The 23,362-nt window shown below is 41.5% G+C and overlaps 1 protein-coding gene across 2 annotated transcripts in view; it reads left to right on the top strand.

Moving 5' to 3' along the window:
- The window catches only part of upb1 (ureidopropionase, beta), a 193,407-nt gene that overhangs the window by 148,058 nt on the left and 21,987 nt on the right, over positions 1–23,362 (top strand). Inside the window, exons 6-8 of one of the 2 annotated variants that reach the window (XM_053504040.1) lie at positions 5,571–5,740; positions 5,821–5,902; positions 16,831–16,873. In XM_053504040.1, coding sequence (XP_053360015.1) covers positions 5,571–5,740; positions 5,821–5,902; positions 16,831–16,873 — 295 coding nt within the window. The remainder of the gene's footprint in view (positions 1–5,570; positions 5,741–5,820; positions 5,903–16,830; positions 16,874–23,362) is intronic. The other variant, XR_008361122.1, reaches the window with a different exon arrangement.

The following is a 23,362-nucleotide window of genomic DNA, read 5'->3' as shown; positions in this document are numbered from 1 at the left end:
GTATACCTGCCTTAAAGATAAATATATACTTATAGAAAGCAAAATATCTGCTTTTATATAAACTAATGAAAAACAAATGATTAGATTATTTTATTCGTATGAAAAGTGAATTGTAGGCGCGTCCACTGGTGCAGAGACGACGAGATGACATGATCACCATCAGCACAGCCGAAACCAAAGAAATCACTAATTTATCAATTAATTATTAAAATGGTCAAAGTGAGTTTCATTGCTGTTTTTCCCGAAGCATTCAAAATCATTACTCTACTTCTGCCAGTGCGCTCTGGAAAACTTTATGATTTAGATTAGACTAAATTATAGTAAATTGAAGAGCAGGATCACGATGATCAACGCCTCGAGCCCAAAGCTAATTTAAACTAAATTAACAAATATTTGAAGTAGATAACAATAGCCCACATTTATAAAAGCATTTTTATTTAGACTATAAAAAATAATCCTGCATTTATTTTTTTGGTGTGCCAGCTGCCACTGTTTTTATACGACTCTTTATCGGAGTAAATCATTCTGTAACAAGCCGGTAACTTTCCATGTAATACAGGTACATCTGTATGAATAAATTGTTTAAATGTATGTATCATGAGCTATTGATCAGTGATTTATGTAAATGACTCAGTTTAGATGTAAGTAAATGCTGCGCTCTTTGGGGGAGGGACGTGCTAATGACGATTTGATCTGCTGTGTGTGTGTGTGAGAGAGAGAGAAAGGTGTCAAGTTTTACATACTCATGAAAATCGTGGATTATTCAGTGAAACATAGGCTCTGCTGAAAAAAGTTCAAATTCAAATTTTATTTGTCACATACACAGTCATACACAGTACGATATGCAGTAAAATGCTTTGACAACTGCTTGTGACCTTAAGATAAAAGACCTTAAAATAAAAGACTTAAATAAAATAACATAACTGTACAGAACAAATAAACAATATAAGAAAAATGGGGAAAAATAGAAAAATATGAGACAGCTATACAGAATATACAATATAAGAAAAATATATGAAAAATATAGAAAAATAAAAACAGTAGTACAATATAGATATGGAATTTTATGGACATTTGTGTGAGAATGAAGTTGAATATGAATTGAATATAAATAGAAACGTCACATATTTAAAGTGTTTAAAGTGTCTTGTGCATCCGGGTAACAGAACGTCCAGGGAGTGTGCAAATATGCTTAAAAGTAACATATTTAAAGTGACTTGTGATAGGGGTAATTGTGTAATTTAACCAATGTCCACGAATGGTAGTTGTGCAGTGGCCACTAGTGTAAGTGAATGTCCAGAATGTCCATAGTGAGTGCAAAAACCATGTGTGTGTGTATGTGCAAAATGTATCAGTACTGTGTGTTAGCTTGGTTGAGAGTGCGTATTGCCTGCAGGAAGAAGCTCCTCCTCAGTCTCTCTGTGTTGGTCTTCAGGAAGCGGAATCATTTCCTGACCTCAACAGAGAGAACAGTCCATTGTTGGGATGGCTGAGGTCCTTCACGATCTTCCTGGCCTTGGTCCAGTACCGGTTGCTGTAGACTGAGTGCAGGTCAGGGAGCTTGGTGCGGATGATGCGCTCTGCTGATCGCACCACCCTCTGTAGAGCTCGTCTGTCCTGCATGGTGCTATTCTCGAACCAGGTTAAGATGTTTCCCATCAGGGTGCTCTCTATGGTGCAGGAGTAAAAGTTCCCGAGCACCTTGGAGGGCAGTCTGAAGTCTCTCAAACATCTGAGGTGGTAGAGACGCTGCCGGGCCTTTTTCACTACGGTGTTGATGTGACAGGACCATGACAGGTCCTGCGTGATGTGAACACCGAGGTATTTGAAGCTGTTCACTCTCTCCACTGGGCTGTCATTGATGACGGGGGTCTGGTAGTTCCTCTCCTGCTTAGTCCTGAAGTCCACTATCAACTCCTTTGTCTTACTAGTTTAGAAGGAGGTTGTTTCTCTGGCACCAGTTCTCCAAATTCCTAATCTTCTTCAGGTAGGCCGTCTCGTTGTTATCAGTGATCAGGCCCACCACGACGGTGTCGTCAGCAAACTTAATGATGGTGGTGAAGCTGGTAGTGGCCACACAGTCATATGTGTACAAAGAGGCACAGATAAGTTCCAGTATAGTATAGTCGTCCATGTCTGCATTTTTTCGCACGCATTTATCATCCTTTTGATCAAAACGCTGCCTTTTGTTAAGGCTGCGGGTTTATACACGTCGATGAATGAATTTTAGATGAATTTTTAAATTTCTTTTTTAGGCCTAGATATTAATTTTTATTTATGGCCAGGTGGATTACGAAGTGAAGTTGTTCAGTTCTGCATGGTGTATCTGCACGGAGAGATTTTTTCTGTGTGTCTACGGAGAGTTTGTGTGTGTTTGTGACGTTATCTTCTCCTTCAAACGTGCTTCCAACCAACCAACTCTGGCCTGCAAACTTGGAAGCTACATGTCAAAGCTGATTACTGCTCCTTTGATCTGCTCGAGAGAGGTGTCAAGCCATACTCATGAAAAGTTGTGAATTATTTAGTGAAACAAAGGCTCGGCTAAAAGAAAAGTTAGGCACATCAGTCACTTTACCCCAAATTAAAGGGTGTAAAATGAATAAACCGAGATGTGTGTTTCTTTGCCCCACCCCCGTGAACACAGCGTATTCAGAGAAAAGCGTGCCCGCGAGAGGTTGTGCTTGGATCACTCAGCTTCTGCGGGTTCTAAAATTGACAGTGTTACCATTTTTTAATCGCTGGAATAGAAGAGATAGAAAGTTTCCTCATCATAACGTGCCTTGTTTTTAATTACTCTATACACAACCCGTGATTTTAATGCTATTTTAGAGATGGGAAACACAAATGAAATATTTTTCTTTCATTTTTTATAAAATATTAACTTTCAATATTTTATAAAAAAATACCAAAGAAAATAATTGTGTATAGAGTGATTACAACCAATACAATTTATGTTATGATAAGGAAAATCTTAATTTCTCTTTTCCTGTAAAACAGTAATAATGTCAATTTTAGAATCTAGAATCCAAAAGATAAAATTTGCAGAAATTTAAAAAGGGGCCAGATGTCACGATCTGGTTGTCTGTGGGTGCGTGGCATAATCGCAGAGGCTGAGACAAGGACTTCAGGTTAGTCTTTTATTTAATGATATTAAAGTGTAACAAAACAAACAAAAGCTCTTTTTCCCTTAGAGCATCTTGGAAACTTTAATTCATTACCAAAACATAACCACAGAAACTATAAAAGACAATTAATGCTAGACGCCTGACTGATGTTCAGTCAGGCTATTTATAATGATTAACTTAATTACTCTTCCTCGGATCAGGTGAGTGCTCCCCTCACCTGACCGAGGTGCAGTCTGGGACATGAAGTCCAACTCAAACAAAACTACAACACAAAAAAACGTAACAAAACACAAACCGAAAGAGGGCGTTTATCGCCCTCTAGGGGTTAACCATTACACCAGAATCACTGCAGGTCTTCAAAACCCAAGTCTTAAAGTGGGGAGGGGTGCATTTCAGCTTATCTGAATGTATAGGTGAGAACAGCTGATTCACACCTGGGAAGGGTAAATAATTTGCATTTGAATGTTGCCTGCCATTGTAAATCACACACAGTAACACTAAAAGAACAACATCCCAGGACTAATAGAAATAAGAGCCTCTAATTACAGTATACGGCATAATATTATTAAATATTACAACAAAATTCCTCTGCGCTCGAGAAAACTTTATGCGTGCGGGTGTGAGCTGATTAGACTTTGTAGGGAATTACAAAGGAGAAAAGCAGTTTTATTTAGACTATATAAAATAATCCTGCATCTATTTTTGCGCATCACAATAACGAAAAAACTTAAAGATTTTGGAAAATAATGAAAATGGTCAGAGTCGGTCTCCTTGCTATTTTTTTCCCCAATGCATTTTTTTTGTTTATGCGTGCGGCTGAGCGCTGATAAGACTACGTAGGAGGTTAAAGACGAGGATCATGATATGTCATGGCGTGCGTCTGTGATGGGCGCACACACAAATCTACTATCGCTCCTCGCTCACTCCGTAGGCGGATAGATAGGCGGCAGGTATGTAAAGGGACGGAGCCGCCTATTCAGGCCGGCTGGCGATAATTAACGTTAGGATCTCGAGCTCCGCGTTATAAAAGCAAGGCGCGGAGTTGAGTCTGGGAAGTACGTGATGCGGTGGAGCAGGACAGAGTGGCATGCGGGTGAGGCGATGTGACGCGCCCCAGGGACTTTAAACAGGACACTGGAATTCCGCCTTTAGATCCTCGTGCAGGCGCGCTGCCTCCCGTGCTCCGTTCTGCCACTCTGCCCACTGCCACCTGTCGCCAGCTGTGTGCCCGCGTGCCAGTATGGCACAGCCCCTGGATCTGCACGTGCACTTCATCTCTTACCCTTTCTTTCCGTCCTGCCTCCTTCAATCCTTTCCTTCCCTATTGTACCTAAATAAATTATCCCTTTTAACAACTAAGTAAACAACAATAGCCCAATTTAGAAATTCATTCCGAGGCTGCGTTGGGCCGGTATTATGCGCAGAGCGCCGGGAGATTTCCTGAAGCTTAAATCTCCGAAAACTACACTTGTACACAATAACAGTAATATTTCAAACATTTTGCAGGCTGCCGTTTGGAGAAAACAGAGAATAAAGAATAAACCAGTTGTTGGGTCAAAATAACCCAACCAGGTGTTCATTTATAAATGACTCACTACATCTCATATGACCCAACATGAGCAACACAGCAATGTGTTTAAAGTACCCGAAATAACCCAGAATTTTGACCCAGCATAAACCACCCAACGATGTGCTTACAGAAACAACACAGCATTTTTAGTGTGTCTTTTTTGAGTTATTGTAATGTTTTATTCTGAAAGGCTATTTCACTAGTTATTTATATATTTAAAGTTTGATGTATTTTTGAATTTATTTTTTTAAATAACAATAAACCGATACAAACAGAGATAACTGTTCATTCTTCGTACAAATAAAATTATCAGCTAGTGAATTTGATCGTCTGTCCAAACAACATATAACCAATGTTTGTTTTTTTTGACTCATTATTATACAATAAATATTAATATCTCTGGTTCAGATTTTAAATTTTTGTTGTATAAAGTTCTCAGATGTGGAAATTACAATCACTGTAGTATTTCTTCGATAAAACATATTATTAAGACTTTTTTATGACTTAATTATATTTAAAACTGCGTAGAGTGAAAAATGTCACTTTGCGCCACCTGGCAGTCATTTCACAAATGACTTTAAAATGCAACAGATTTATTTTGGCTGCTGCCGTTTTCCTATGGCGGTGAGCACGATGGTAATAGGCATTCTGGTTGTCTACCTACTGTATGAAAGGTGTGAAGTTCATGTTGTTTGGGTCACAAAACAAAGGGAATTTTCTGTCACTGTAAATAGTAAAGTTAATGTTACATTAATGTTTTTTTTTTTATCTTTGAATCTTTAAATGTACTATTTATTTGACCTTTACCTGGCATTCTACCATTCAAAGCAATAGTAATATGCAACTGCAATGTGTTATCTACTTTTTCATAATAGTCTACATACTATATGGAGGGCAACACTGGCCACCAAGTCTTTCAGACACAGTTTGGAAAGATAGCTGTGAATATCTGTTATGGTCGCCACCACCCACTTAACTGGTTAATGTTCAGTATGCATGGAGCTGAGATTATTTTCAACCCTTCAGCTACAGTGGGAGCTCTCAGGTAAATAACACAAACCTTTCTCTTCTTTTAAAAATAGTTAATTTAATATTCATAAATATGTATTTGTGGCTGTGTTTCAGTGAACCCATGTGGCCAATTGAAGCCAGAAATGCTGCCATTGCCAATCACTGCTTTACTTGTGCCATCAACAGAGTGGGAATGGTATGTACATTTTAAGAAAAATGGGAGAAATAGACAGATTCCTACCTATGTGAATTATGGGATGATTAATAGTAATTAAATAATTATATACAGTAAAAAAATATTATTTTACTTAAAGTAAACCTTTTAGCCCATTTTAAACCTTTTTCAGACATGAGATAACATTTCAGTAATCCATAAAAGTGATATATTTTTGTCATTAACACTCTTATACACTGCTTGGCAAAAAAAAATACAATTAAAATTAAATAAACAAATGATTAAAAGCCCTTGTCTGAATAAAGATGTTTTAGTTGGCCACAATAATATTAAGCCTAAATGATGCAGTAAATAGCTTTTAATTTCTTAAACAACCATCTTGGAAAATTGTTAGTGAGTTTCGGAAGTATCAAAATATTGACCTGCATCAACCAAAGAGCTAAAATTACTGGAATTAAATTAAGAAATTTTAATGCATCATTAAAATCTGAGAGGATAGTGGTGAACCACTAAATTTGCTAAAGAAGTATGCTTGAAAATATAATAATTAAATACCAGGATCGGATATTACTGTACTTAATTGCTTAATATCAGTATATATTATTTTGTAATCACAGCACTGTTTAATAGTGATAATATTTCCACAAATACAATGTAATGAGAACTCACAGAACTAGAAGAAGTAAGGTGATGTTTTAGGGCGTGCTTTAGAATGGTTACAAAACAATCCATGCAGTGGCATTTTGGATCAGATGCAGAAGACGAATAGTGCACAGAGGCAGATCTGTAATTTCCAGGAGTCATTTCCAGTTAGAATTAGTGACTGAGGTAAACCCAATAAGCTGACTGTATAGACAGTATGTGGACGCCATAGCCCTCTCTGGTTCTAGAAAAGCTCTCTAAATATAGAAACATAATTGAAGAGCCCAAAAAGCTCTTTAGTTTAGTTTAGGTATCTGTTCTTTATTTAATATGCAGAGTGCATTTATAAGAAGGCCCAACAGTGCATGTTTTGAGAAGGCTTGTTACAATTTTATTGTGCAGTTTTAATGTTAGAAAGAACATCTTAACAACAGTATACCGTTCACTCATTGAATCAGTCCACACATTTAAGTAGACAGTAGTCCAGTCTTGAAATAAAAGAAGGCTGAACAATCACCTGAGGGCCTGGAAATTCTTCCCAATCATCAAGAGATTTATATAGAGGGAGAACAGGATAGGATCAAGTATTGATCCATGTGGGACAGCGTCGGAGAGTCAGTGTGGAACAGATGCGGATCCCCTCTGTCACCTCATATGACCAATATTCTAGGTAGTAGGCCATTGCTATGCTGTGCCACAGATTGTAAGGCCTTGCGCTGCTGCTGTTGCACCACTGCTGTTGCACCTTTGCGATCCACCCTGCACTCACCCACTCCAGCACCAAGCGATCGACTCATCCACTCTTTAAGAACCTCAAAGAAATTTTGTGCCAGAACCCCAACGTCTTGCAACAAAGAAACTTTCAGAAGGTGGTCCAGAGAGCTGTCATCGGTAACAATGCAACCAATGCGTCAAAAAAGAGCTTCCCTAAAAGACATCATCTCAACAACAGTTTGTTGCCCAGACATTTGCCCAGATCTTACGTTACCTAGCTCATAATTGGTAAATACTAGATTTTGTGTCATCATTGTTGGCCACATAATAAACAGAATTGGTAAGATACACTGAATCGTGCTAGGCGCTGGATTATCAGTTTATTTAAATCAACCCATATCCTTAAAGATTTGATTCATCTCTTACAAAGAGCTAAAACCCTATACTATGAAAGTGATGAATGGGACAACAGTGTTGGCCAGCCCCCTGATCATCTCTGCTTTGCACCCGCCAGTTGCCTTAACCGCTGCTTCCATAATCACCGAGATTATTCCAAGGCGTTCGATAAGGTGCAAGACAGCCAAGTATGAACATGTAGATCAGTTGGAAAGAGTGTCCTGATGAACTGATCACGGCCCAGCTCCGTCTGCACCGGGGGCGGCATGTGTCCATACTTTCGTTTTTGTCATGACTCAGTGCCCAACAGAGATTCACCTCTGGCTTCCATGCAGTCTGACCTTAGTTCTGAGTGAAAACACTAACCAAAACACCACCTCAGAGTACCCATTAATGCATTATAATTAGTTTTCATAGTGGGATATAATAATGGTAGGCAAAACAATGCACAATTTGTTTAACAAAACGCAAGCTTGAGGGCTTTCTTTTTAGCTGACCAGCCATGCAGTGCAACAGTGCTAACAGTTCAAACTGGACATGAAAGGACTACCAACAGATAGACATTACTCCATTTGAGGATGCTGTTCCTAGCCCAAAACGATATGGGGATTGTGCTTCTTGAGCCACGAGAGACCCAAAAATACTGCTGCGTTGGGGCTTTGGATGATCATGAGACAATTGGTTTTGGAATGGTTGTCAGAAAGCTCTAAGGTGAGCGGAGCAGAGTGGTAAGTGACTGGTGGTAGTTTGCTGCCATCTAGTACCTGAAAGGAAAAAGGCTGGCTGAATGAGTGAGATGTGATCTTGAGATGGCTGATAGTGGATGGGGTATTACATGGCTGATGGGCTTCTGTGAGATGATCGCGCTTACAGGCGTCAATGCGGGTAGCGAGATTCACAAACTCTTAAAAACTGGAAGGGGCCTCTTGAGCAGCTTGTTTATCTTTGATGGGGCTGGCAAGGTCATAAAGAAAGACTTAGAAAATGTGCTTGATGATCCCAGCCACAAGAGGGAGCTAGAGTCCTGAAATCGATGGCATAGTCATACTGTAAATGTAACAAGTCCCCTGGCATAACTTGAGTAGCTGCCTTGCCACTTGTCGTCTGGAAAATGTATGATCGAGCATCTGCCTCATTTTGTTGGTGAACACTTTGAAGGTAGCACAGCGGGGTACTTGCTTGTCCCATAGGGAGGTTCACCATTCCCGTGCTCTGCCCGAAAGAACAGTAATTACGTAAGCTAACTTTGAAAGTTCTGTTGGAAAGGATGAGGCTTGAAGCTCGAGCATGACGGAGCACTGAGACAGGAATAAACTGCAGGTGAGTGGGTTGCCGTTGTATGTGGTCAGTGCAAGGAGGCATGGTTCGTGACGGGTGATGGGTGCCAGTAAAAGTTGAGGAGCCAGAGGAGTAGAAGAAGGAATAAGGTGCTGCTGGATCTGGTCGGTAAGATAAGTCAGCGTCTGCATGACGGTTCAATGCATGGTCATGATTTGCTTAAGATCCTGCTAATGAGAGCCTAGACGGCCTAGCTGCTTCCAGCTAATCTACGAGTCCCTCTGCTGGATCCATGAATGGCCAGATTATATTGTTACGATCCGTGAATAGTAAACTGAAGTGTCTTGGTTTGACAGGTGGGCGTAACCTGGCATGCCGCAACAAAATATGGTGGTAGTGTGATGGTCTGGGGCCGCATGACCTCAAGCTTAAGCGCACTCTTTCTCTGTCTTCCTCTCTCTCTCTCTGTCTCTTTATATTATATATATCCTTCAGAACTGCCTTAATTCTACGAGGCATTGATTCAATGCTGAAAGCATTCTTTAGAAATGTTGGCCCATATTGATAGGATAGCATCATACAGCTGATGGAGATTTGTGGGATGCACATCCAGGGCACGAAGCTGCCGTTCCACCATATCCCAAAGATGCTCTATTGGGTTGAGATCTGGTGACTGTGGGGGCCTTTTTAGTACAGTGAACTCATTATCATGTTCAAAAAACCAATTTGAAATGATTTGAGCTTTGTGACATGGTGCATTATCCTGCTGGAAGTAGCCATTAGAGAATGTGTACATGGTGGTCATAAAGGGATGGAAATGGTCAGAAACAATGCTCAGGTAGCCCATGGCATTTAAACAATGCCCAACTGGCACTAAGGGGCCTAACGTGTGCCAAGAAAACATCCCCCACACCATTACACCACCACCACCAGCCTGCACAGTGGTAACAAGGCATGATGGATCCATGTTCTCATTCTGTTTACTCTACCATTTGAAATCACACACACATTCTGTTTACTCTACCATTTCAACAGAAATCGAGACTCGATTTCTTCAACTGTTCAATTTTGGTGAGCTCATGCATGTAGCCTCTTTTTCCTATTTGTAGTGGAGATGAGTGTTAACCGGTGGGGTCTTCTGCTGTTGTAGCCCATTCGCCTCAAGGTTGTGCGTGTTGTGGCTTCACAAATGCTTTGCTGCATACCTCGGTTGTATCGAGTAGTTATTTCAGTCAAAGTTGCTCTTCAGCTTAAATCAGTCGGCCCATTCTTCTCTGACCTCTAGCATCAACAAGAGATTTTCGCCCACAGGACTGCCGCATACTGGATGTTTTTCCCTTTTCACACCATTCTTTGTAAACCTAGAAATGGGTGTGCGTGAAAAACCCAGTAACTAAGCAGATTGTGAAATACTCAAAATTATAAAATAACACATATGGAATTGGGTAATTACTGTACGTAACAACAACAAAAACGTCTCGGGTTACTTTGTTGTAACCCTGTTCCCTGAAAAGGCGGGAACGAGATGCTGCGTGAAAATGCTATGGGAATATCTTTTTGTGTTGCCGGTTGTGAAGCATGTGTGTACCAAACACGCCAAATTTTGGCTTATATAACCTCGGTCAGGTGACATCATCTGATTAGATGCACCTGCAGGTTATAAATAGGAGTGAGCCGGCAACATTCCTCAGATTGATTGTCTGAACGGACGTCCGGTCACGTGGGCAGTGCGGCATTGGGATGCAGCATCTCGTTCCCGCCTTTTCAGGGAACAGGGTTACAACAAAGTAACCCGAGAAGGCTACACTCGATGCTGCGTGAAAACGCTATGGGAACGAGAGTACCAACGTCGCCGCACTGCGAGTGTCTGGACCCCGCATTGTGTAGCGTGTGCGCACAAGGCTGAGAGGTCTCAGAACTATGTCTGGGAAGCTGACTCGAGGACTCGTGAGCCCGGAGTGACAGGAACATCCAGACTATAAAATCTAATAAATGTGTGCGGAGAGGACCAGCCCGCCGCGTCACACACCTGTTGCAGGGGAATACGTCTTGCTAGTGCAATAGATGAAGCAATCCACCTGGTTGAATGAGCCCTGATTCCTAGAGGCGAAGTGAGCCCACGCGCCTCATAGAAGAGAGCAATAGCATCTCTCACCCAATGTGACATGGTCTGCGTAGTAGCGGCCGCCTCCCGGTTGCGGCCTCCATAGCAAATAAAGAGCTGCTCTGATCTACGCCACTGGCAGGTGCGGTGGACGTAAATCCGAAGAGCACGTACTGGACATAATAGGTGAAGTTTCTCCTGCTCCAAAGCTGTAAAAGGCGGAGGACAGAAGGCTTCAAGAACAACAGGGTGCATGTTTGAAAATGGAACTTTCAGGAGATAGTTCGGGTGAGGATGCAGAATGGCCTTGACTAGCCCAGGGGCAAAGTCCAGGCAGGATGGGGAGACTGACAAGGCGCGCAGATCCCCAATCCTCTTGAGAGAGGTAATGGCCATAAGAAAAACCATCTTAAGAGTCAGAAGCCTGTCAGGCGCTGACTCTAGTGGTTCGAAAGGAGTGTCAATTAGACCTTCGAGCACGATAGATAAATCCCTAGTGACTAGATGGCTCTAGTGGGTGGCCTCAACCGTTTAGCTCCACGAATAAAACAGGCAACTAAAGGGTGTTTTCCCACAGTAATCCCCTCGATTGGAACGTAGAAGGCTGAGATAGCGGCCACGTACGTCCCAAGGGTACTAGGGCAGAAGCCCGAGGACAACTTATCTTGCAGGAACTTCAGCACTGAAACAATTTGGCAGTGGACTGGGTCTACCTGCTTCGTCATGCACCAACTTTCAAAAACATTCCATTTGAGGGCATAAGCTTTTCTAGTGGAGGGAGCTCTAGCGGCTAGAATAGTGTCAATAACGCTGGCTGGGAGACCAGCTTGACTTAGTTGGTCCCGTTCAGGGGCCAAACGTCAACGTTCCAAAGCTCCGGTCGGGGATGAAATATTGTTCCCTGCGCCTGAGACAGAAGATCCCTCCTCACTGGAATCATCCAAGGTGAGCCATCGAGGAGAGATATTAGACCCGAGAACCATACTCTGGCCGGCCAACGGGGCGCTATCAGTAAGAGGCGCAAACCGCGTTGACGGACCCTCCCCAGGACTCCCGGGAGCAGAGATATTGGTGGAAACGCATAAAGGCGTAAATTGGGCGACGTATGGGCCATCGCGTCCAGACCCAGGGGAGCTGGATGAGTCAGAGAGTAGTAGAGAGGACATTGTGCTGTCTCTTGGGAGGCAAAGAGGTCCACCTCTGCTGTAAAGAATCTTTCCCAGATTTGGCTGACTATGTCGGGGTGGAGTTTCCATTCCCCGTTTGTCACAGCTTGTCTGGACAGTAAATCTGCTCCCACATTCATGTGCCCTGGAATGTAAATCGCCCTGAGGGACAGGAACTTGTCCTGTGCCCAGAGCAGAACCTGATGCACTAGCTCGTTCAAGCGGCGCGAGTGCAGTCCGCCCTGGCGATTTATGTAGTAGACTACCGATGTATTGTCCACCCGCACTAGAACATGGTAGCCTCTCAGCTGCTGGAGGAAGTGCTGTAGGGCCAAAAATAAAGCCATCATTTCGAGGCAATTGATGTGCCATGCGAGAAGATGACCTCTCCAGCGCCCCTTGAGCTGGACGGCCATCCTAAACCGCACCCCAGCCGGTAAGGGAAGCGTCTGTCGTTAGCATTTTGCGACGACAAGACGGACCTAGAGTGGGACCCAAGGTGAGAAACTGGGGTCTGAACCACATAGAAAGGGTACAACGTCCTTCGAGCGTAACCCTTATTTGCCTTCGGGGATTGGCCCTTGTATGAAATCCCCTGGCTCTACAGCTCCACAACTGAAAAGCTCTCATGTGCAGAAGGCCCAAAGGTATCACCGTGGATGCAGCTGCCATGAGGCCTAAACATTTTTGAAAGTGATAAATAGTCACTTCCTGGTCTAGTCTGATTTCCTTGAGGGCGCTGAGGATGGATTCGACACGAGCGGGAGACAATCGAATCCCATCTGACACCCAAGTATGTTGTCCTCTGAGCCGGACCGAAAACGTTTTTGTTAGCGTTGAGTCTCAATCCCAGCGAATGAAGATGAGCTAGGACGACATCGCGATGTCGGAGCGCTAGCTGCTGAGACTGGGCCAGGATTAGCCAGTCGTCTATGTAATTGAGAATACGGATGCCCTGAAGTCGCAAGGGAGCCAGGACAGCATCCATACATTTTGTATATGTGCGGGGTGACAGAGCTAGACCGAATGGAAGGACCTGATACTGGTAAGCTTCTCCCCCGAAAGCGAACCTCAGGAACTTCCTGTGTTGTGGCAAAACTTTTATGTGGAAGTATGCGTCCTTTAAATCTATCGTCACGAACCAATCTTCTGGTTGGATTTGCGAGACAATCATATTGATGGTTAACATCTTGAATCTGTACTTTTTGAGATAGCGGTTCAACCCGCGAAGATCCAAAATCGGACGCAGCCCCCCGCCTTTCTTGGGAACCAGAAAGTAGCGACTGTAGTAGCCTGACTCCCTGTCTGGAGGAGGAACCTGTTCTATGGCTCCCTTCTCCAGCAACACCTGGAGTTCGGAGTTTAGCAGATGCGCTCTCTCCGGTATCATGGAAGTGTAGACCACGCCGTTGAAACGCGGAGGGCGATGAGCAAACTGAATCCTGTAGCCTTTCTCTACAGTCTTTAGCACCCAGGGAGATATGCATGGCAGTAGCTTCCACGCTGCCAGTTTCTCCGAAAGGGGTACAAGTTTTAGTGCGCGGGGGGGTGCTAGTGGTTCAGCATCCTGGAATATAGCAGGATAAAACTGAGGCACTAACATATCTCTGGAGGTCGGTGAGGTCCGAAACACTAGAGGCGGCGGAAACAGAACACCGACCCCCTGGGGGTGTCCGGGGGGGCATGCTCTTATAGGAAAGAGAGTTGAGTGCCGTTCCTCGGGGGGGATCACCCCCACAGTCCTGGGCACGTAGGCTTCAGGACTTAGTCTTTGAAAAGAAGACAGTGCGGAGATCTGATCTTTTAGAGGCAGCCTGTTGGGGGCGACGAGCCGTACCCCAGTCCTTACGGGGGGGTGCCCGGCTGCTGACGCTCTCTTTCTGTGCCTCTCGCCTGGTGAGATTCAGATCTGGCCGAGGCTGGGTGGCCGAGGGCCTCGACTCTTGAGCACGGCGTGGGAGAAATTTCTCAAAAGCCTGTTCATGTAATTTAGCTTCTCGGAACCTAGTGGCGACAGAATTCACATCGTCGCCAAATAGGCCGGAAGGTGAGACAGGGGCATCAAGGAGAAATCTTCTATCCTTGTCCTGGATGCCTGTCAGGTTTAACCACAGGTGCCTTTCAGCGGTCACCAAGGAGGCCATGGAACGGCCGATTGCACGGGCTGTCTGTTTAGTCGCACACAGGGATAAATCAGTAGCCCGGCGTAATTCATTGAATGCGTCATGATTCAGTGTGCCGCTCGTGCTCAAATCTTTCAGCAGATTAGCCTGATACGCCTGCAAAACCGCCATGGTGTGCAAGGAAGCGCCAGCCTGACCTGCTGCTTGGAACGCTTTCCCTACCAGGGTAGAAGAAGTTCTACACGGCTTGGAGGGAAGTGTTGGTTTCTTTAATGAGGATGATGTTCCAGGAGAGAGATAGCCCGCAAGCGTCTCTTCTATCTGGGGCATCACCACATAACCTCGTGCTTTTGCATCAACGATGTTCGAATAAAACGAAGTCGATTGTACAAAAATACGGGAAGAAAAAGGATTTCTCCAAGAACGAGATAACTCGTTGTGGAGGTCATCAAAAAATGGGAGAGAGAGCGGTGTTTTGGCTCCATCTCCTGGCCACCCGACAGAAATCTGTCATCTAATTTAGATTGTTTTGGGTGAACCTGCTCCTGTGGCCAGTCAATATGCAGTCGTTCGACTGCACGCGTTATAACTTTGAGCAATTCCTCATATTCTCTTTCATCTTTTGAGGAGCGTTCTGAGGAAGCAACTTCCATTTCCACAGAAGCAGGAGAACGAGTCTCTTCAACACACCCGCGAGAAGCACCGGAGTGCGCTCGTGAAGTGGAAGGAGAGACATCGGGATCGGGGGAGAGGGCGAGAGAAAGGAGGGACTCCGTCTCTCGCTCCTCGGCCAGATCTGCTTGTGATCCCCATGAGTGCAGCGCGGCTCGTGGTTCCCTAAAGAACGCGAGACGCGCGCCAAGCAGCTTCATGGGGAGAAGATCACAGTGCTCACACTCTCCATTAAGCCCTTCGAGAGCGTGCTTTTCACCCAAACATTCGAAGCAGAATGTGTGCATATCGCCCTCCGAAAGGAAATTTTCACAAGGAGGGGGACATCTAGTTCTAAACTCCGCCATACTAACTGGTGAGTTTTATGAGATTTAATTCTGCTTATTTTGTATTTTTGTTATGCTTGCTGACACACACACGTGCACAATGCGGTAAAGAAAAAGATCTGAGGAATGTTGCCGGCTCACTCCTATTTATAACCTGCAGGTGCATCTAATCAGATGACGTCACCTGACCGAGGTTATATAAGCCAAAATTTGGCGTGATTGGTACACACATGCTTCACAACCGGCAACACGAAAAGATATTTCCATAGCGTTTTCACGCAGCATCGAGTGTAGCCTTTGAAAGGGAACAACAGTTAGCTGTTATTTTAAGACACAGAGGTCAGCCTATCTGTAATAGTTCTTGCAAGAACAGTATTGTCAAGTGCATTTGCAAAATCCGTCAAGCACCATAATAAAACTGGCTCTCATAAAGGCCATCCCAGGAGGGTGAGACCAAAACCTACCTCTGCCGCAGACGAGAAGTTCATTTACAGTTATCAGCCTGAAAAATGACCAATGAACAGTACCTCAGATTAGAGGCGTTATGAAGTCTTTACAGAGCATAAGTAGCAGACACATCTCACCATTAACTGTTCAAAGGAGATTAAAGCATTTTTGGATGCCTTCAGCATTCCTTTACAATGTAGAAATAAATAAATATCAGGAACGATCATGGAGTTAGAAAGTGACCCCAAACTGTTGAACAGAAGTGCATATCCGGCACATCAGGTGATATGTCTCCAGAGTGGGGGTTATCTATCTGTCATTTCTGTAGCAGTTACTACTGACTTAGGGGTCAGGTTGCCATCACGACGCTCAATTGTCATTCACACACTACAGGGGCTACACCAAGCACAGGGAGAACATGCACGCAGACCAGTGGTGGAAATCAAACCCTGAACCTGGAGGTACAATGCAACAGTGCTAACCATGCCACTGTGTATATAAAGTTTTCCATTGTTTAGATGATTCCTCAGATTTTGTAAATAGAGCACTGCTGTGTTGTAACTGTAGTTTTATGCACCCTGGAAAATTTTTAAGAACTGGGCAAGTAGGTTTCGTGATAATAGTGTAAGTAGTGTGGCAGGGAGGTGCTTATAACCAATACTTTTGTGGCATATCATGCATTAGGTCTTTTTTCAATTTTATTCCAATTAATTTTTATTTGTATCGAAATGAAATGAGTAAATTATTGAGAAATTATTGGACCTATTGTGGCAGATGATGCACTTTTGGACAAATCACTTGTGGTCACTTTAAAACAACTTTCCATGCAGATCTTTGTTTTCAGGCAGAAATTAATATAAGATTAACAATGATAATGATAGTTAAATACATAAAATGATCAGAATGATGGCTGCCTTGTCTATAAACATGCACAAAAGAAAAAAGGGTTTAATGTTTGTAAATAAATTTACTAATTTTAGTCATTGAATGCTTGAAATTTTAAATAACCTTCCACACATCTTAATATATAGACCAATTTAAAATATAAAAATATTATGCTAATTGTAATGTTTTCATCCAGGAGCATTTTAAGAATGAATTCACATCTGGAGATGGCAAGAAAGGTAAATTCCTTAATTCTGTATTTGTTTAAAATTAATAGTTATAAAGAATATATTAAATTGATTAACTGATACTAGCTGAACAAGTAAACTTTGTTCCTATTCAAAGTTGATGTTGATATTTTTGGATAAAAAAAAAAAAGAGATATTCTGTTTACCCTTCTCAGTCTCATTGCTATTGATTTTGTTGTTTTGATAGTGTATGTCCATAGTATATGGTTCCTAAACTACACACTGCAGTGTAATATACTGTATATACAGTATATAAACACACAGTAAATGTAGACATCAGTCCTGTGTCGTCATAGTGTATGATGTCACGGGTGTTGTGTGTGGGATTTAGAGAAGGCATCTAGGCAGAGGGGAATAACTTAAAAAGTCTTTAATAAGGATACACAACAGAAACATCAACCAACAACAAGCAAAACTACGCATTTCAGAGTTAAACATAACATGGGCTAATTATGTGCTAAGGAGCTAAAACAAGATACAGAGCTGAACAAGACAAGGAGCAAATAAGGCTAGGAGGTGAACAGAACATTACTGTAAAAACACAGACTAAAAGAAACTCAAACTACACTGGAGCTAAGACAGCACTTTAACATCATACTACATAAATAGTAAAAAACTAAGAATATTTCAAACCAGGAGCTAGGGGAAATGGCATGACACCAAGAACTATGATCATTAACACCCACTTAACTAAACAGATGCCAGAAGCGGAGCAACAGAACAAAAGGCTATTTACACAAAACTACTCAGTCACTTCTAATTAGCCACCTCGGTTCAGGTGAGCGCTCCGATCACCTTACCCGAGGTGCACATTGGGAAATGGAGTTTAAACTATAAAAAAAACACAAAGGATCACAAAATGAAGTCTCTGCATCTGGCTCCCTCTAGGGGCTAACCGTGACATGTGAAGGGCCCTCTTGTTCTTCTAATTATTAATATTAGGGCCCAAGCACTATGATATCAGCCCTCTTAACCAGCATTAAAAAATATGTGTATTAAATGGTAGTAATGACAAAATTACACAATAGAAATAATAAAAAAAATCCAAAATAATCTAAAATTTCTGATATTTTCTGTTATTTTTATTATAAAGTCTTATGACAAATTTACCATTTAAATTTTATTTCTAACATATAAGTGGCACAGATGCCAGAACCTTCAAAAAAGCTTGCAGTGAGATTTGGAAAATAAGGGCATCGGCTTTGTGCATACACGCACACAACACCCCATTGCACTTGCCCAGGCATTTTGTCTAACATAACCATACGCATTATTATGCTTGGCACAGGTTCTGTATATTCTAGGAGGACAGAGAAAATTACAATATCTGCATTGACAAAATCATAGACATAACAGTGCCTCATTACTTACACTATATTGACAAAAGTATTTACCCACCTGCCTTCACATGAATATGAATTTAAATAACATCCAATTCTTAATCAATATGGTTTAATATGATGTTGCCCAATCTTTTTGCAGCTATAACAGCTTCAATTTCCACATTCAAGTACTTATAAACATGAAAAATCAGAGCTAGAGCTATTAACATTTACCCTACAATAATAAGGTTTAAAAAAAAACATTGGCTATATGATAGACAGATGACCAAGTTCACTAGCTGACAATTTTATTTGTACAAAAAATAAACTGCTATGTAGCCTCTGTAACTGTTTGTATCCGTTTACTGTTGTTATTTTTTTTTTTTAATTACATTTAAAGACATCACACTTTAAAAATAAAAATAACTGGAAAAATACTTTTACATTTGAGTAAATGTTTTATAGGATTTTTTTAGGAACTTTGTTGTAATAAATATTTATAATCAGGGCCTCTTAATTCGCAATTTGTTCTTGGTTTTTGCTTTTTAAGTGTTACTGTGTGTGCTTAACAATGTCAGACAACATTCAAATGCAAATAATACACCGCTCCTCACTTTCCCCACTTCTATTAATGTCTCAGCTGTTCACACCTACTGTATATAACAGTGAGGCCAGAAAAAGAAACAAAAATGCACCCTTCCTCATTTTAGGATAACTCAGCCCCTGGGATGATAATTACTTTTAACCCTCTGGAGTCCAAGGCCTTTCTGAAGAGCTGCAGTGCTTCAGGCCCTTCCTAAATTTCTGAAAATTTTAAATATTACTAAATGTCACTTCTTTATATAGAGCACAAAATTGGCTTTCATAATGTGGCTGATGTAAATATGTTAAATTCATGTGCAACTTTTAAACTCATGTCAAAGTACACGTACAAGAAAATACAATTTTCAAGCAGAAAAACTATGAAAACTGAGAATAAACAAAACTCACAGATTCTTTTAAACACAAAACTGATTTAATGAAAGTCTTGGTTGTGTGCCCATAGCAAAACAACTAAATTATAACATTCTTTTATTTGAGGTCTAATGTGCCTAACATTTTTCATGTTTTTACTGAATAATCCATGACTTTTCATAAATAGGCCTCTTGACTGGCTCAGGTGACACTCAACACACCTAGATTACAAAGAGTGGCAACTCACACGAAGCAGACCAGATGTCATTAGAATGTCACTCCCCCCAAACTTCAAAGAGACTGACTCTGACCATTTAAATAATTCATTAATAAATTAGTGATTTCTTTGTTTTCGAATGTAACCATGTCATCTCGTCATCAGCACCTATATTCAGGTTTTATATGAATGACATAATCTTAAATATGTTTTCCATTAGTTTATATAATGGAAAACATATTTAAGATTATGTCATTCATATAAAACCTGAATATAGGTGCTGATGACGAGATGACATGGTTACATTCGAAAAGCAGACATTTTACTTTTTATAAGTATTTATTTTTCATGTATATAGTTTTTGCATAATCTGACAATAAATGTGGCACATCCACTTTTTCTGGTGCAGACCCAGAGTCTACGCTAGTGTTACACATGAAAGAATTTAAAGGCTCACAGTGTTAACGTTTACTTTACAAATAAGAAACACCTATATTTCATTTAAATTTATACTGTAATTTTAGTCTTGTGATTATGAATTCCTTTAGTTACAATGTTTTACTTAAATTTATCTGCTACTATTAATCTTTGATACAGATCTGGCCTTTAAAAACGCACGTTTTCGGAAAAGGGATCCCACGACTTGCCGCGAGTGCGCGCGGCAAGCTGTGAAAATGCCCTTCAATACCTGTAGGGGGCAGTCGTGTTTCAGTCTAAAGTATTGTGTGTCTACTGAAGCCGAAAAATGTTATGTCTCTTAGGCGCCCATTGACAGCAAGCGACAGAGCTCATAAACGTGTCAAGCTCAAACTGTTATGTATTTATTCATAATTTTCATTCAGAATTATTAGTAGTAGTAGTAGTAGTTCTCCGAATTTATTATTATTATTATTGTAACGCACCCGCGCGTGTGCAAAAGGACTACAAAGATACAAATTAGCCTATAACAGTATTTATGCGCTTTGAACGCAGACGGGTACTGGTGGCTCAGTAGTAGGTGATTCGCCTGCCATGCGGGAGACCCGGGTTCGATTCCCAGCCAGTGCTCAATATGCTGGTGCTATTCGCTAAAATGCCATAGATATAGCCATTACATTATCAACTTATGCTTCAGTACTAAATGCATGTTTGCAATTGAGAATTTTTTTTTGCTTAAGCTATGAAACACATTAGCACTCACCTCACAGTTGCTATAATTTAATGATTATCATAAGCAAAAAGTGTAAAACAAAGGATTCACATTTATTACATTTTCACCCAGAGCGGGATTCGAACCAGGGTCTGGACAATTTTATAGGATATACGGATATTATACGGATATTATTTAAGCAACGCCACACCACGTGGAAAGCGGCAAAAATTCTTCAATTTCATTGGCTGTCACTGAGTGTCAGCTATTCACGACTGGCCCCCGGAACACAGAATCCCCGGGCTTTGACTGCGCATTCTCCATTCGTTATTACAGGGGCGGACTGGGACCAAAAAGTGGCCCTGGACTTCCTGGCCCACACCATAATACATTGGCTCATTAATGTAGAGATACATTTTTAACACCAGTTACTAGTATAAAAATATAACACAATCCAGAAATCAATGCTATTTAAACATGTTATTTGAAGTATCACTGAACATATATTGGGTCAAAGAAACAAACAAAAAAAAGAACATCAAGACAAACAACATATAAATCTATAAAGACAATATATATTTTTTATTTTATTCTTTAATTATTATGGTAGTCAATATTAACACGAAATAATGCTGAGAAACATTATTTCAATTAATTTTGACCACCATCATAATAACTAGCACAAGTTAATGCTGCTACTAATTTTATTCTGTTTGATTGCCATTCTTTTTACTTGGCTCTGGTAGATCAGGGGAGATGTGTTGGTCATCATCAGCATGTATTATGATGTGGGATGTGGTGCGCTGCTGGGTCCAGCCTCACTGTCCCTGACCTGTTATAGGCAGAATCTGTTCATTTAAAGCATTTCACAGCATAAAGCTTTTTCTTATTTTCGCGTAATCTTTTCTCCTTCCCCCTTTTATTTATGGAAATTATTATTAATTTGCTCAGAAAATTCGCTGCATCGAGAAAGGATCAATATCTAAAAATTGCCCACGTGTGTGGACAAAGAATACAAAAGTGTATAATCTTTAATAAAGTTAATCTATTACAATGTTGTTTTCAATGCTAAAGCAAACATGATTTTGTTTTAGTCTATTCATTGAATACAACGCGACAGCGCGCTCCGAGGTGAAGCGCACCCACAGTTACTGTAATCCCCCATCTCACCTTTACAACAGGTGTGAAGTCATCAAACCGGTTTCGCTGCAGGGGAATTCACAGAACTGGGGGTTTTAAAGGTCCTACACATTATATTTTTCATTAAATTTTAATATGATCTTTAGGGTCCTAATGAAAAGTTTGTATTATACGTTAATTAAAAATTCAAAAGGATTGTGTAAAAAAAACACTACTTTTACCTGGTAAAAACTAGCTCTGTTCTCAGCAACCTGTTTCAGTACATGCTAATTTAAATGCTCATGACCTCTGCTGAGCCCCCCCCCGTTCTGTGGGGCGTGACACGTGGGGTATAGCGACGGAAGTGTAGTCCAGTGCGGGCAATGCTTTGGACTGCATTACCCACAAAGCATTGCCACAACGCAGTGCTTTGTGGGTAATGCAGTCCAAACTGGAAAACTATGGATTATAGAGCCCGAGCCTGTTTTCTGTTTTTGGTTTGATTTAAGTACGGAACCTACGCGGAAGTTTTTAATATCGCCTGACAACGCAGAAATTAAAAGACATGCATCGACCCGTTTGTCTTTCTCATCACTGCATGTGCATGAATTAACGGGCGGTTGCGCTGCCGCAAAAACAACAACAAAAGCGGAGAAACTTACTGAGAGAGATACGGACGCGATGTGTTTACTGATGTGTTTACATGACTTCTTAATCTTCGACAGACATTGTTATAAACCATCTAACGTAACAAAGGTAAGCATAATATAGTTTTCCGACTACGTACACAGTTTGCAACTAGACAATCACCTTAATGCATTGTTTATTATAAACGGGCGATTAGGGATTATATAGAGACGGATGTACATAGAGAAGAAGCCATAACCATGTTCTATGAGAGTGTAAGTTAACTTACACTCCGCATTCATCGTGATTATTAGAAAAGGCAATCTGCAAAGAGTCATAGTAAAATAAATCACACTGGTGAAGATGAAGCAGGAACACGAAGTGTTAGTACAGATCCGATTTTTAGGAGCAGCTTGCTAGTAAAACCTGCTTTATATTGACCCGCGTTTATAAAGCAGTCTGGTGAAAAATGATTAGCGCAAACATGAACGCATTTAGGTAAATCAGCGGGGACGTTAGCTTTAAAAACTAAATTCAGCCACTGCGTCCTCAGTGGCTCAGATACCTAACCCTAGGTAGGTACCCTAGGTCACTAACCCTAGGTAGTAAATGACGACTGCTGTGTTCGCTATTACACCCAACAACTCTGTACACAACACTCGCTTAGGCGTCATTTTGCTCCAGCGGCGAAAAAACAATGGCCGACAGCGTCTTCTCACTCGGGGCGGGTCTTTGCTAAAACACCAGTGTCAATCAACTTGTGTAGGAACGCCCTCTTGTGGTGTGGCGTCACAAGGCAAGGCTTTTGCGATTGGCCTGATTTCAGAAGGGGGATGTTATTGTAATAAATGAAAAGAAAACCACTGGGCGGCTCTTTATCATCGTAGAGTGGTTGTGTACGCACTCTCCTAACACACAGTTTAGTCCAAACAGCTTAAAATAGTGCATGTAGTGCTGTATGACCCCTTTAAAACAAATTAACAAGACCGAGCAGACTTCAGACAGGGGGTTTGGTTGGTTAGAAGTGGCGCTGACGGGGAGCGGGAGGGAGTCTCGCCCGCGAAGCAATTCAGTGTAGAACTGCCACTGCCTATTTTCCACCACATCACATA

The sequence above is a fragment of the Clarias gariepinus genome, chromosome 9 (assembly GCF_024256425.1).
Source record: "Clarias gariepinus isolate MV-2021 ecotype Netherlands chromosome 9, CGAR_prim_01v2, whole genome shotgun sequence".
NCBI lineage: Eukaryota > Metazoa > Chordata > Actinopteri > Siluriformes > Clariidae > Clarias > Clarias gariepinus.
This window is presented reverse-complemented; position numbering and strand designations above follow the sequence as displayed.